Source organism: Falco rusticolus, chromosome 4, assembly GCF_015220075.1.
Source record: "Falco rusticolus isolate bFalRus1 chromosome 4, bFalRus1.pri, whole genome shotgun sequence".
Lineage (NCBI taxonomy): Eukaryota > Metazoa > Chordata > Aves > Falconiformes > Falconidae > Falco > Falco rusticolus.
In genome coordinates this window covers 84,994,138-85,008,879 of record NC_051190.1, presented here as the reverse complement: position 1 = coordinate 85,008,879, position 14,742 = coordinate 84,994,138, and the positions used below count along the sequence as shown (strand labels likewise).

At 45.2% G+C, this 14,742-nt stretch overlaps 1 protein-coding gene across 4 annotated transcripts in view; it reads left to right on the top strand.

The window, feature by feature from the left end:
* Positions 1-8,713, top strand: part of EGFR (epidermal growth factor receptor) — a 158,030-nt gene extending 149,317 nt beyond the window's left edge. For 3 of the 4 annotated variants that reach the window (XM_037385221.1, XM_037385223.1, XM_037385219.1), the window contains exons 23-28: positions 498-644; positions 3,001-3,098; positions 3,546-3,713; positions 3,804-3,851; positions 3,953-4,058; positions 5,048-8,713. In XM_037385221.1, the coding sequence (XP_037241118.1) occupies positions 498-644; positions 3,001-3,098; positions 3,546-3,713; positions 3,804-3,851; positions 3,953-4,058; positions 5,048-5,424 (944 nt within the window). In that variant the 3' untranslated portion in view covers positions 5,425-8,713. The remainder of the gene's footprint in view (positions 1-497; positions 645-3,000; positions 3,099-3,545; positions 3,714-3,803; positions 3,852-3,952; positions 4,059-5,047) is intronic. The other variant, XM_037385220.1, reaches the window with a different exon arrangement.
* The last annotated feature ends 6,029 nt before the right edge of the window (positions 8,714-14,742 follow it).

The following is a 14,742-nucleotide window of genomic DNA, read 5'->3' as shown; positions in this document are numbered from 1 at the left end:
GGGCTCTCACATTTCTGGAAAATATTTAATGCAGATGGTCAGATCCTGTGTCCTTTTAGAAAAAGTACAGCCTCTGGTCCTCTTAATCCGTTTATGTATCTTGGCATCCAAAATCTTGTTTTGTATCCTAAGCTACCAGACAATCACAACAGCTACATCACAAGAGTGCATGGTATGTCAGCAAATGACACTAAGGCAGCTGGTTTACACATCTTTCAAAAACTGCTTTTGCTCGTCTCCAAAGAGATTGTTTTCAAACAAAAAAAAGACAACTTCCATTTTTCAAACCACTTGCTTGGAGACGGAGACGGTACCCTGCATTTGCTTTCTGTGGGGCTGGGAAGTTTGTGTGATGTTCAACACTGAGATACTAGCTGAGATTTTTATTATTATTATTATTCTTTTTTAAATAAAAGCAAGCCCTAAAACCTTAAGGAAAAGCAAGCACCCAGCTGCTGGTAAAGCGTCCCTCATGGTCTTCTCCTCCCACCCTCCAGGTGTGACAGTTTGGGAGCTGATGACATTTGGGTCCAAGCCGTACGATGGGATCCCTGCCAGCGAGATCTCCTCTGTCTTGGAGAAGGGCGAGCGTTTGCCCCAGCCCCCAATCTGCACCATCGACGTCTACATGATCATGGTCAAATGTAAGTTCACATTTGGGGTTGTGGGTGCTCCCTGAAGTCGAGTAAGTAGCAGAATTGCCTTCATCGTGTCACATTTGTACATGCCGTGCCCTTGGTGATGGCACAGCAACAGGGTTATGTGGAAGGAGTTGTGACACCAGAGTGCGTTCCTGCACCTGGAGCTGTAGCTAGAAGCATGGGATATGGTTTCATTAGTCACTAATTCAGCCAACCAATGGGTTTTTTTCACCACACACACCTGTCAAGCCAAAACCAGGACGACACCACTGACTGATATTGTCAATTATTTTAAGCTGATATTGTTAGGCAGTATAAATTAGCATAACACCACCCACTTTACTTGATACTCTGGTTTTGTATGTCTAGAAAATAAAATTAACACTGCCTTCTCCTCCAGGCTCCCCCTTATGTCAGTATGCTTCCCCCTACAGTCATGCATGTGGATTGTGTCCTCCTTTAACTAAAGGGGTGCCAGGAGCACAGGCAGCACCATAACGGCAGATGCACGTGAGGATCCGGAGTTCCTCATCCGATTTCTTCCTCATTTTTGATGGCCCCTTTTGGGCACACAGCTGTTGCAGTGAAGTCGCACAAGAGCTGAGGGTCTCTGGAGCGCTTTTCAGCCATTTTTAGGGCATGTCAAATGGCTTCTGAAACCCACGCCCCTTTTCTATCAGCTGCTAAAATGTCAGATTATTGCCTGGCTTCCCACACATCTCTAGACCACAATCGCCACATCCCTGCTCGCCACTGTGAGGATGCTGATAAGCAGCCCACTAGGTGGCATTTAAGACCTTGTCACTGGAGGAACGTGTACCTGTTGGTGAAACAGGAGCCATGCCATCATGGATACCCTGGAGTGCAGCACTTGTGGGGAATCCCAGAGCACCCACATGTTGCTTTGTTGGGACAGGCTCCACACAGGCTGAGCCTGATCCTGTGCTCCGCAGGGCAAGCAGGAACCAGATCCAGATGTGTGCACCGAGCCTGGGTGGTGCCCAGACCCAAAAGCAATGTCCTAAAAACTAAACCTCAGAGATGCTGAACCCTACTGACACCTCAACCCCCTGCCTTTCCCTAGGGCCAGCCCAGATGCAGAAAGAAGGCATTTTTCCAGGCACCTAATCACGTACCTGCTGCTTGTAAAACACAGCCAGCAGAGCATCCCTATCCCCTTTCATACCGTTATGCTGAATTTAAATGCAGGAGCGTGAGGATCTGGGGTTTGAGCCTGCCTTCTGCTGCAGGACTCAGCTGCACTCACTGCTCCGAGCACCCCATGTCTGCAGGCTGTGGTACAGACCTTGTTGAAGCTGCACCGTTTTGTCTAAAAGAATTTGGGATTCCCACTCAGAGATAAATTCAGAAATAGTAGATGCTACTTCTGCAACAGCAGCAAACTCCAAAATGCTCCACTCTGTCTAAAAGCAAGAAGGATTTCTTCTTGAATTAGCAAGGTATCCTGTTTCTAGCATGGTAAAAAGTCACTGGGAATGATGAGATTTTTGTCTAATGCAGATTTCAGATGGCATATTATTGCTTCCATTACTATGGATAGGCTGGGTTTTATGAGTTCCTCTAGACACAGCAAGCTTGACCTTTATTACTTTTAATTTTAAATGCAAGAGTCTCTACATCAGCTCATCCATTAGTTGATAACAGAAAGCGTGGGTTTCCTAAGCAATAAAACAAACCACCAGTATCTATATTCAAGATCTCATCCAGCATTGATCCGCACTAGGCTGTAGGACTTGTTTTTGTTACAGTCTGGTTACTAATTAAATACAGCTTAGATATAATGCTTCAAAATGTCCCCAGCAAGGATGTTTTGAATTTTAGAAGACATCTGGTACAGAGGGTAGCTGCTGCTTTAGGCTTCCCAGGATTCCACAAAGCAGCTCGTCGACTAGACAGTCACATCACCGCACCTCTGCAGGCACCCGCTGAAGTTAGCTTGTGTTCCTTCCTTCAGGAGCTTTTTTAGAGCAGGCCAGTTTGGACCAGTCCAGGCTGGCCACCCGTTTGCTCTCCTCAGGCATGGTGTGTTGTTATCCCTCAGGTGGGACCTGCCTGCCCATACAGAGATAGCCAGCAGGAGCGGAGACAGGTGCATCCTGGAGGTTTGCCAGCATGGGGGTTTATCACCTCCTTCGCTCTTCCCAAAACTGCCATGATGTGTATTTTGAATGCACCAGTGGCTGGTGAACAAACTCTTTGTGATGGTCCCTTACGGGGACCTCCTTTCTTTGTTCCATGCGTGGCACTGCTCTTTTTGCTGTTACATTTTATTTTAAGCTCTGTGTTTGATCACCGAGACAACTTCATTTGTGCATTGCTTTCCCTGTTGTCCCTCCAGGCTGGATGATTGATGCAGACAGCCGTCCCAAGTTTCGTGAACTGATAGCAGAGTTCTCCAAAATGGCCCGGGACCCCCCACGCTACCTCGTTATACAGGTACTAAGCCCAACGGCGGGAAGGTGTCTGGCGGGCGTTTAATACGAGACCCAAAATGATGATTAGTGCATGTGAAAGCATATAATAAGGATAATTTAAGGCCCAGTTTATCCTTGCTGGCCAGGTTCTTTCAGCTAGAATCACAAAGAGAATTCCAAGAGCAGTCACTATTTTCTTAGTCCTGGTCCCAGCCTCAGGCCAGTAACAGTCCATAGTGCAGTCCTGAGAGAACAGTCTGATCCTTTTAAGAATGCAGCTCTTTTACAGCAGCATGGGCAGAGATTGCACACCCAAATTCCCCTAAACTCTAGGTAAATTTGGTTAAACGCACAGATCAAGATTTTGTATCTTGGGCCTCTGGCTAAATCACTCTGTCTCCCAGAGGAGGGGATAGTGAGGGCCCAAAGGCAGCCTGCGAGACCTCCCTCACGCCCGTTTGTCCCACAGGGAGATGACAGGATGCACCTGCCCAGCCCTACGGACTCCAAATTTTATCGCACCCTGATGGAGGAGGAGGACATGGAAGATATAGTGGATGCGGATGAGTATCTCGTGCCACACCAGGGCTTCTTCAACAGCCCTTCAACATCCCGCACTCCTCTCTTGAGTTCATTGGTATGAAACTTTTCCTCTGTGGAAACATGACAAGCAGTTTTAAGAGTGAACTGCCTCTCACGATGTCTGTGTTTTCTTTCTCTCTCTCAGAGTGCTACTAGCAACAACTCTGCTACAACCTGCATTGACAGGAATGGGGTAAGTGGGGATGACCTTTAAAAAAGGAGCAACTCTTTCTGTGTGGATCAACTTCTACAAAACAGTCCCCCTAATACTGGTTTTCTCTACTTCCAACATAGCAGGGGCACCCTGTGAGGGAAGACAGCTTCGTCCAGAGGTATAGCTCAGACCCAACGGGCGCTTTCCTGGAGGACAGCCTAGACGACAGCTTCCTGCCAGCCCCGGGTGAGTATGGCTCTCATGTCTCCGTCACACGAGCAGTCATTCACAAGCCATTTGGTCGTGAATATAATCATTGTCCTTCTTTTTCTGTAGAAAGGAAGTGAATCCAAATGCTTCCTACCTTTTTTTCTCGGTAAATGGGAGTGGAAATGTGTGCACATATCCTTTCCCTACACTTTATCTGGCTGTTTCTCTTTTTGGTTCCTTCATAGGCCATGTTCCTCATGTTTGCCACGTGTGCCATCTGGCCGGGAGTTTGCATGCTTTCTACTGGGGAGAATATCCTCTAAAACCCACGTTTCACCCCTTAAACCATTTGAGCAATATAAACAGCTTTCTGGCAGTTTCACTGCTTTCAGATGTTGATACACAGAAGGCAGTTCATAGTTTCACGTGGACGTACAGTGTAGGCGGTTGGTGAGCGAGCCAGCAAGCACCAAGGGAGATGGTGCTGGGTTATGTGGTCATGGTGCTTTGTGCCCTCAAAAAATCCCATCTAACCTTTCCAAAAATACACCACAGCTAAAAAGGGTGAAAGACCCTGCAAGGAGTGGCACTGAAGTGAAACATGGAGTCTCTTGTTACTGCCAGTCCTGTATTTTCTAAGCATTTTCCTCCTCTCTAAATATTTTTCTAGGGAAACATTTTCTGGCAGCTAAGCTCCCAGACTGCAGTTTCAGAACAGTATCTGGGACATAGCCACCCACACATCACTAAAATCAGTAGTAGCTATCTTGCTGTCTCGTGGTTCAAGCCATCTTTCTGCTGCTTTACAAACTGAATTACTGAAGGTCAGCTGGAGGGCAGCATGTTTGGTGCCACAGCATGGCAGTCCCTGCCGTCAGCTCTCTTCTGCGCTGGGAAGCTCATTGAGATGCTGTGTGAAGAGCAAGTGGCAGCTGGGTTGAAACTACATCTCAAGTGATGCAGGTGGCTGCATTACTTACATCTCTTTGTTTTCATTCCTTATTTTTATTTTCTTTTTATTCTAGAGTACGTAAACCAGTTGGCACCCAAGAAAGCATCTGCCTCGGCAGTCCAGAATCCAATCTACAACAACTTCGCTCTCACAGCAAACTCAAAGGTCCCCACGGACTCCAGCTACCAGAATTCACACAGCACAGCTGTGGACAACCCGGAGTATCTCAACACCAACCAGTCTCCACTGGCCAAGACGGTCTTCGAGAGCTCTCCTTACTGGATCCAGGCAGGCAACCACCAAATAAATCTGGACAATCCTGACTACCAGCAGGACTTCTTACCGAAGGAAACCAAACCCAATGGTCTCTTGAAAGTTCCCGCAGCAGAAAACCCAGAGTACTTAAGGGTAGCAGCACCAAAAAGTGAATACATTGAAGCCTCGGCATGACCATAGAGAATTTCTTCTTGCAGCGAGGCAAGCCAGACTCTGGGTGAACTACCTGGCTGCTGCAAGAATGGACCCTTGCCCAGAATGAACGGCAACCACAATGCATCAATAAGCACACGTTTCCTTTTCAGCAGGGAGGCTGAAACTGTGAAGCCTATCTGATGGTAGTTTGCATCTTTTCTCGCCCATTTCCACATAATAACTGAGGCCCATAGCCTGCACTGGGATGCATGTTGGGATGGAGCGGGATCTGGCTGGACAGAAGAAATACGGATGCATTCCTTTCGTTTTCAAATGGTAGCATGGTAAGAAGCCACTCTGGGATGAACTTGTGAGCTGTACACATTGTACAGTCAAATTCCTTTCTACATTCTGTATTTTTATAAATGTTTCTAACAGAATTTTTGGATCTTTTAAGAGATCAGATGCTTGTACTGCTGGTCTGCTATGTGGTGCTCAAGATCACCAGCAGGAAAAAAAAATAAAAATGTTACTAAATAGTTTTCCAGAACTCCGGGAATTGAAACGGTTACTCCAAACCACCGGATTTTTACGATTTGGCTCTACATACTGCCTCTTGGTGTGAAGAGCAGTGCATCTGGGGGATGGATGGGAGATTCTGCCCAGGGCGGTATGGAGTGGATCGCTCCGGGGAAAACTAACACAAGGAATGGCACAATGCATCACCTACTGACCACTACTGCTAAAAACTGACAGGAGGAACACACCTCAGCATCATCTGTACATGGTTCTAAAGTGCTCATTACTCTGTTTTCTGATGGTCAAACACAAGACATCTTTTTTTGCTGATCCCTTATGCAGCTGTCAAGTTGTCAAAATGCCTTTCTTCTTCAGCAAAACTGTTAAAGATGTTGCCATAACTGAAAAATGAAGTGTCAAATAACATTTAACAGACTTTAATTAAATGTCAAGGAAATGCAAATGGTGGCAAATTGGAGCGTTCATGAGACAGACTGGAAGAACTATACTAAATTAAATTTGACTAGGGCAAGAAACACAGGTAGCTCTAGCCAAGCAGTTTTATTTCCCTTCTTGAAGGGGCTCAGAGCAGAAACCGTTTTCCCATATAGATGTGGCAAAGAAAAGGGGTTTATCAGTTGTTGTGCTTTACTGGCTGCCAGTTGCTGTACCACACTGGGGCTGGCTGCCTGTCCCTTTGGGGTTACAGATCCTGGCAATGCAGGAGGGGCAGTAAGAGTGAACTGAGGAAAGGGAGAATAATCTGGAGCGATGGAAAAGATCATCTCCCTCTTCTGAAACACAGGGCTGCCTACTGCTTCTTTAAAATACCCGGCGTTGTCTTCTCCTATCAGTGTGGAACAGGCAGGCGAGGAAGGCTGAGATTTTTAGCCTGATAGTATAAATCAATCACAGCAGCAAAAGCAGCTACTCTTTACCAGGGACCCATGATCCAGAACTTCAGATTATTCCATCATTAATATTTCTTACAAATGTAGAAGGGGTAAAGTGCCTAAAATGTAAATTTAGTCAGTGATTTAGATGCAGCCCAGCAGCAGCTTGGCAGGGCTGTTTTAATCAAACCACCAGATCAGAAGGCAAATGCATGTTTGGTGATTTTGGTGCAAAGGCCTTTAGCTAGCTGAACATGGACAACTTGCTTGAGGGATGGCATAAGCAGCTGAGTTGCAGAGGTTAGGTAGTCTATAATAAGTAGCAAGAAATAGTCAGATTTCTGCCACCACCATGTTTTGCATACATCAGTATGTGTTTCAGTTTAAGGATTGCATCTGGAGTCCAGCAGCAAGCAGCAAATCCTCAGAACATTGTTTTTACAGATTTATTGAGGCAAGACGGAGAAGAATGGTCATGTGAAATGACCCCTTCTCTAAGTAACACAGTGTAAAATGCATTAGCAGCTTGTGTGTGTGCAGTAACTTACCAGCCACACTGCAGTCTAGGGTAAAGCAGTATATTGGGTCAAAATCCAAAGATTTGGGACATACGTGTCACTGTGGCCGAGTACCAGGCACAGCAGTATGGAGGATGCAATGTTTGACTTTGATTGTTACTAGCTTGTATTTAAAACCCTAACCAAAATCCAGTTCCCACGTCCAGTTAGTGGCAGGTTGCTCCTTGCGTTCCTGAGAGCAGATGTGTTGTGCTGCTCTCACAAGCGTGCAACATGTGAGCACAGGCAGTGCTGCTTTTCTCCACCCACTGCCCCAGGAGGAATGTACATAACCCCCCAAAAAAGATCTTAAATCGCAGATAATTTTCGATCTGCTAAATCTGTTATGTCTGCAAGCCGAACACTAGACAATCACATAGTAAATGTTCTCCTGCCGAATCTTTCAGACACTATTGCACAAAGGAGTTCATTGATGTTTTGTTTAAACCTGTTAACTAAACCAAGCCACTAAGAGATAGCAATATGTATCACCAGCATTATGTAGCATGAAAATTATTTCATAGAGGTTAATATGCTTGCCCTTTTAAAACAATTTAGGAGGGATTCAGTAGCAACTCACTGCAAGAAACAAGGAGACTCATCTAAAAATTAAGCCATGTAAGTCTGAAAGAGCATTGCTTTTTGAATGTATTGTTTTTGATGAGAAGAGTAGGGAAGAGGATATAGGACCACAAACTCCCGATACAAACGTACTGATTCCAGATTGGTGGGATCAGTTATATTGTAAAGTAGTTCCGGTAAGCAGGTATCCTGTAAGCCATAATCTGTAAATTGGCAGCTCAGTAACAATTCAAAAAGCCAGCCAAAAATAAAAACTGGGCAGCAGGTTGTAGTCTGTGAGCGAGTGCCTGCAGGGCCAGATCCAGCACCACTGGGAGCGGATGGGACCGCACTATGCAAGATGATGCTCAGAGAGGAACAGACATCAGCAATGTACCAAATGATTTCCACTGAGATGAAAATAATAATAATCAATAAGTCGCTGAAATGGTCTGGTTTTCCCACTGCAGCTCACTGACCTTTTAACAGCAAGGAGCTCCCTGCAGATCCAGGTACTCACAAAGGCAAACACTGTCGGGCAGCATAATTCAGCCTCCAGAAATAACTTGAAAGTTCTGCTGTTGTCCCTCAGGACATGTGGGTAGAAAATGCTGATTTTTAAAATGCAGCTCAATAGGGAAATATAGCAGGCCACAGCCACTTTTAAAAGCCAACAGTCTTACCAACAGAAAAAAATTCATGTCCCTTTTTACTGTATTTCTCATGAAAGGCAAAATAAAACCACTCACAAGTTAGTGCGTAGCGTCTCTTAACCATAAAGCACCACTTAATATGGAACTGCTTTTGCAATAGTAATTTAAGACTTTTAATAACTGCTAAATATATGAAAATGTAAGTTAAGTCAAGAGTCTTCATCTTCCTTTGATGTGTTCCAGTGATCTGCGTACAGTGTCAGCACACTTGACTTCATTTGGGCCTTGGGTTGTTTTCTTCTTGGCTTAGGAAGTTCCCTTTGTGTTGCAATTGCTCTTGTCGGGGGCTTGCTTTTGTTTCCAGCTGGCGGGCAACTAGGCAGCGAGTTTTCTTAAGAGAGCAGTTAGAACTAGATGGTGGTTTCTGGAACACCTCAGTGTGCTGACCTGTCCCACCAGCGTCACTGTGGATGGGCACGTGAAGCCCCAGCATTACGGTCCCATGCTTTATTTGAAAGGAAGGGGCTTGTGTAGGGAGAGTAATGCCGGAGAAGGGGTGCAGCCAGGCAATCCATACCAGAGACAGCTGCCAAATTTCCCCAGGGATATCACTGAGGCCATTGACCGTTCCTGCAGGTATGGGTGGGGATAGACACGTCACTCCCATCCCCGCTACCAGCTTGAAGGGAAGCCCTCTTGCAGAGATTGCTTGTGCGAAAATTGATGTACACAGCACTCATACTATGCGGTGAATCTCTTCCCTGGGAGAGGCAGTTAGGGCTACAACAATGTCACACAGACCCAAACAGCTTAAAGACGTCCCATCACCAGGTGCCTGGGGTGTCCTGGTCTGTCTGGACTGCTCCAGGGTACCAAGGAGACCCTTTGCATTTCCAGACAAGCACCCATTTTTCACATTCAGAGTTCAACATCTTCTGTTAGTACAGCCACCACCTCTCCAGATGCAGTTACGGTACTCTGGCTTTTGCATCCCCCTGCATTTCTCTGTGAGAAAACAGCTGAATCAGGACAAAGTGTGAAAATGTACCTGTGTCCTCCTCCGTGATGGCAACCATATACTCCTGAAATGTCCAGCTCTGTGTATACACTTGGCAAGAATTACGCTTTGTAATGTTTTATCACCACTGGTTCAAATTTTTATATCGGGATCCCATTTTCTAGCTTTCTTTTTGTAAGTGTTATTTCTTTGTTCGGAGATACAACTTTTAAGGAGCCTTTTTTAAATAATATAATAAAAAAAAAATAGAAAAAAAATGTTTATACAAAAGAAAAATGCGACACCTTCAAGTAGCTTGTCAAATGGGCTGCATTAGGACCAAAGATGTAACGACTTGTTTTCTTGCTTTAAAGGAATTAGGGTATTGGCCACCACTTCCACAGCCTCTCATTCCAGGGAAAAGCTAAACCTCTCCACTCCAGATTGTGGCTGGGCCAGACCTCCATGGAGTCAAGAGGGCTGACAGGAGGGTGAGGCCTGTCTGTAGAAAACCAAACCAAATATCAAGACCAGGTATCGCTTCAGGGCCAGACCTAGAACCTCTACTCAATTTGGATTCACTTTCTACTCAACGCAATAGCTAAACAGGGACACAGTCAAGGAAAAAAAAAAAAGAAATAAATACACGATGTTTTAGGTCAGTATCAGGAAAAAATACAATTATGTGAAGATGAGACATGATGAGATAACTGCTTTTTATGTGAGGAAGTGTGTAGGCAGGCAGTGAGACTTTAAATCGATAACACTGTCGGTTATGTATTACTTTAATTATGCGGGGGAGTTGGAATCACAGCGCTTCCCGGGTAGGCTTTGCTGTCTGCCACGCATCCCGCTGCCGTGTGAGGCCGTGTGTCGTGGCAGCTCACCTGCATTACCGTGGCCGCGTGGGCTGCGGGCTGCAGTTAGTCAGAGGTACTTCATGCCACCTCTCCTTCTTATATGGGGAGAGAAGAGTGTGGCAACAACAGGCTGTACCGCAGCTAGCGGTCAAGTGAAACCGCAGTAGCACCCAAAAAGAAGGGTTTTCTTCAAAGGCAAAATGCCTTCGGCCAAGATTCAGGGCTGGTGCTCCACCAGCCTTGCTCTCACCCTCTTACGCGGTGCAGGTGGTGCTGTCTGGAGGCACAACACTGCGGCCACTGTGGTCTCTCTGTGCTTCTCACCTTGAAGTAATGGATTTCTCTGCTTAGTAAGGTGAAAACCAGAAATCAACCCCCCAATAACAACTGAACCATGGAAGGTGGTGTTCCTATGTAGCTGATACGGTACATCGTTTCCAGTCCCACTGGAATTTATCCAGACCCTTCTCTTTACCTCTCGCAAGCTAGCTGGAGAGTGTGCATTAGCAACCACCATCGATGCTATCCTCATATTTTGTGAAAGGGAATAAGTAAAGTAGTTGTCTACAATGGTAGGAGGCTTGGCTTACATACCTAGGTTGCTTTTTTAAACCTACATTGCTAACATCATTCACCTTGAAACTAATGGGGTGTTTAACTTGATTACACTGAGAGTATAAAGCAAGGCTAATGTTGAGTGATTTTTGAAAAATCCCTCGCAATAATCAGAGATCCTATGGATCCATTGCCCGTTTTAGGCTGCTTTGTATTGATGCAATCAACTGAGTATAAGGTATAATGTCCTGGTTTTAATAAACTGTCAAGCAATATTCCCGTAGATACAGGCGGTACCCTTGCAGCATTGTAAAGTTACTCAACTATGAAAGCACTATTTGTACAATAAGAAACTCTTGACTTTTATATGGTTTAATGGTTTATACTGTTGATCAAAGATTGTTTGTATATTGAGCGATAAAAATGAGGTGTATATTATTCTTTTTAATTGTTTTTAATTTTGGAGAACTTTTATTGTAATATACTGTTGTATTTGGGAGGAAGAAAAATCAGTGGCTAGCTTGTAGGGTTTGTAGCCAGAGAAGAACTCACATTAAGAGCTTTTTATTGATATACTTAGATATTAATTTTTTTTTCCTGGTAAAAGTTGTCACATTGGGGATTTATCCAGGGCTTAGTGAAGCTAATAACAGGACCTTTTCCTCTCTCCAAGACCCTTTGGCTCTCTCCATGCACAGTGCTGGAGTTTCATAATGTGAGCAAAAATACAGCTAACGCTTGTGACCATTGGAAGTGCAATATGAAAGCCCAGGTGCTGCTTTATCAGGGCGCTAATAAAAGCTGCTCTTTCCAATTGCATGGCAGGTTCTCACTTCACTTTTACCGTAATAGCAGAAGCAGAGTCAAAGCAATCCCTCATCAGCGTGACAGGCGGCGTGTGAAGCCGTACTGCTGGTCGGTTCCGAATTGCGTAGCTATGGGGTGTGCACCAGCAAGGCAGGACTCCCATGGAAGGAAAGGCAAAGTCTCAACCAGAGTCACACTGGTGACTTAAATTGTTGTACTACACTAGGCAGAAAGATAAATTCTGTTAGCAAAGCCAGTCAAATGAAGCCCTGTGTCCCCTGAGTATTGTTGTTTAATTATCCAACTGGTGGAACGTGTAGCAGACAGATTAAAGGAATTACAGGGTCCTCAGCATAACAGAGCAAAATACACTGGGTTGGCAAGACAGTAAAGAAGACAGGAGCTGGAACTGTCAGGATACATTCAGCCTGGATAAGTCCCCAGCATCACAATTAGTAAATAAAATCATTTTTGTCTTTATAGATGAACTTTGTACACAGAAAAAAAAAAAGCCACTACAGCACCTTTTTCATTTTCATCTTTCCATCCAGTCCCTTCCAATACATAGGCTGCATGTTCTACCAGCTCAACCTATTTTATGCAGAAATGACGTAGTCTTAATCTTCATATTACTGGTTCTCAGAAATGTCTAATGCGTATTAATGCATGATATTTTTATTTTAATAAAACTAATTAAATAAATCTTTGCTCTTTTGGCACGTGATTTCCCCACCCTCCTTTAGTGATCAGCTGGCTTGGGAAGATTCTATATTAGCATTGATATTATGAAGAAAAATAAGTAGTATTAATATCAAGAAGGAAACTGAAATACGTTGTACATTCCTCCTCTGTGAAGATCAGAAAATGACTTACAGATTCAAAAGTCTTTATCAGGCAGGAAAGTGCTGGTCTCTGTATTTCACAGATAGGATAACAGAGGCAGAGCAATGCCCCCATGCTTACTCCAGAGAGACGCTGGTACAGGGACACCGATGGGGCTAAATCCCAGTGTCAAGGCACCAAAAGAGAGGAACTTAAAATGAAGAATGGTGTCGGTATAGAAAAGCGCAGGTATTTGGGAAGGACAAGCATTCAGAAATTCCACCAAGCTCACTGCGGCCAACTTCAAATAAATACAAAAAGCTACAAAGGCTGCAGAAGAGAGTACAGTCAAAGAAACACAGCTGCAGTTTAACCCCCTGTCTGCCTGCACAGGATATGTTAGTTTAAGATAAGATAAAGAAAATTGCTATTTAAAGATAGGAGAGGAATACAAGTGTCTCCCACATGCTCTGTCATTATCAGCAGCAGCACTAAGTGAGCATCATCCTTCAGCGCTCCTGAGCTCGACCCAGGAAAGCAACAAAGAGCCAGCCTCCAGGAAACTGATCTGAACATGCAATAATTACATCAGATCACATACAAAATTTACAGGGCTGCCAATAAAAGAACAAGAGTGTTCTGAGGAGGCCCCCAGCATAGTGGGGCCACCTGCCACGGTACCTAGGACAGGCCTACATGCCTACTACAACAGTGAACAGCTTCATCATTGCTCTTCAGGGCAGTTGTGCTTCAGCAGTAGCTGGTTAGAGATAACCTTGCTCATTCCCCCCCTAAGGCTGCTGGCTGGGGCAACACTGCAGCAGTATTTGGCAAGGGGTATTTGTATCAAGAGAGAGGGACCTTGCATTTACCAAAGGCAGGTGTTGGGAATTGCAGAGATGACTCAGAGTCCTTAAAGCTGCATTTTTGCTGGTAGGGACAGACTTAGCTCCTATGTCAGCACCCACCTGGGTCACACCCATGGCAGACCCCCAGGAATGGTGCTGCTGCAGGGTAGGCATCCAGGGACATGCCCTGCTCAGAGGGGTGGGCTCGCTCCCCACATCCCAGCCCACAGGATGAGTCAGCCTGCTTGGAGCCCACCTGTAAGTATCTATGGGAGAGTAAGTCCCCAGTCTCTGGCTTATTGTTGCTGTTTATTTGAGGGAGAAGCTGGAATTACAGATCAGGTGGTGCTTGAAATTGTTGGGAATTGAAATTTCTCTAGTAAGCACCATCTGTGTGAACTTCAACACCAGAGCTCATGTTGTAGAAAGCTTTTACTTTAAGGCCTGTTTTCTTTCTAAAAAGAGCAGGAGGAATGTTATTTAATACATGTGTTAACTCCAGAGACTGCTGCCTTCAGGGAGTTACAGCCCTGTGAAACCGAGCTAGCTCAGAAATAGCGCGCTGTCATCTTTATCCAGTATCATATGGGCTGTTTACACTTTTTTCCCCCCCTTTCATTTTTTTGGGGTCACAGATTTACAGATTGCATTAGACCTCACTGGACACTGTTGCTTTCAGATAGGAACAATGATGATACAAGAGATGGTTATTCTTGTCTCACAGACAGCTTTTATTTAGCAGTATTTGTACTGGCATGCATTTAACAAACCAAAGTACAGCTAATAAGCGTCACAGCTGGTTGTACAGGTTTCCATCCAGCTCTTGGAGTCTCTTAACTCATCAAAAGGAGAGGACCTGCATGTGAGTTCAGTGCTCGTGCAGAAGAAACACAGCAAAGCATGACCTGTGCCGCTGACTGGAGCCCAGGCCCTGCTAGGGCACACCAGGCTGGGCTGGGCATTAATGTACGTGGGATGCAGCTCCGGCACAGCATGGTGGCAAGGTCCTCCAGGCACAGGGCTCTCCCTTGGGCCAGACCTGTGCGGGACAATCGTAGAAAGCATGCCAGCTATCTGAGATTTCCAAAAGGAAACCAAGCTGGTGCTTTCTGGTGCCTGTCCCCAGGCTTGGCACACAGGGCCCAGCCAAGGAGGCTGCTACAACCACCCTGCCTCTGAGAGCAGCAGAAGGAAAGCTAATGGTGCCCTCTCTTGGAAGAAAAAGAAACTTTGTCCACAGTATACGTAGCTTTTAAAATGGGTCTCCCAGCACACAGAGCAGAAA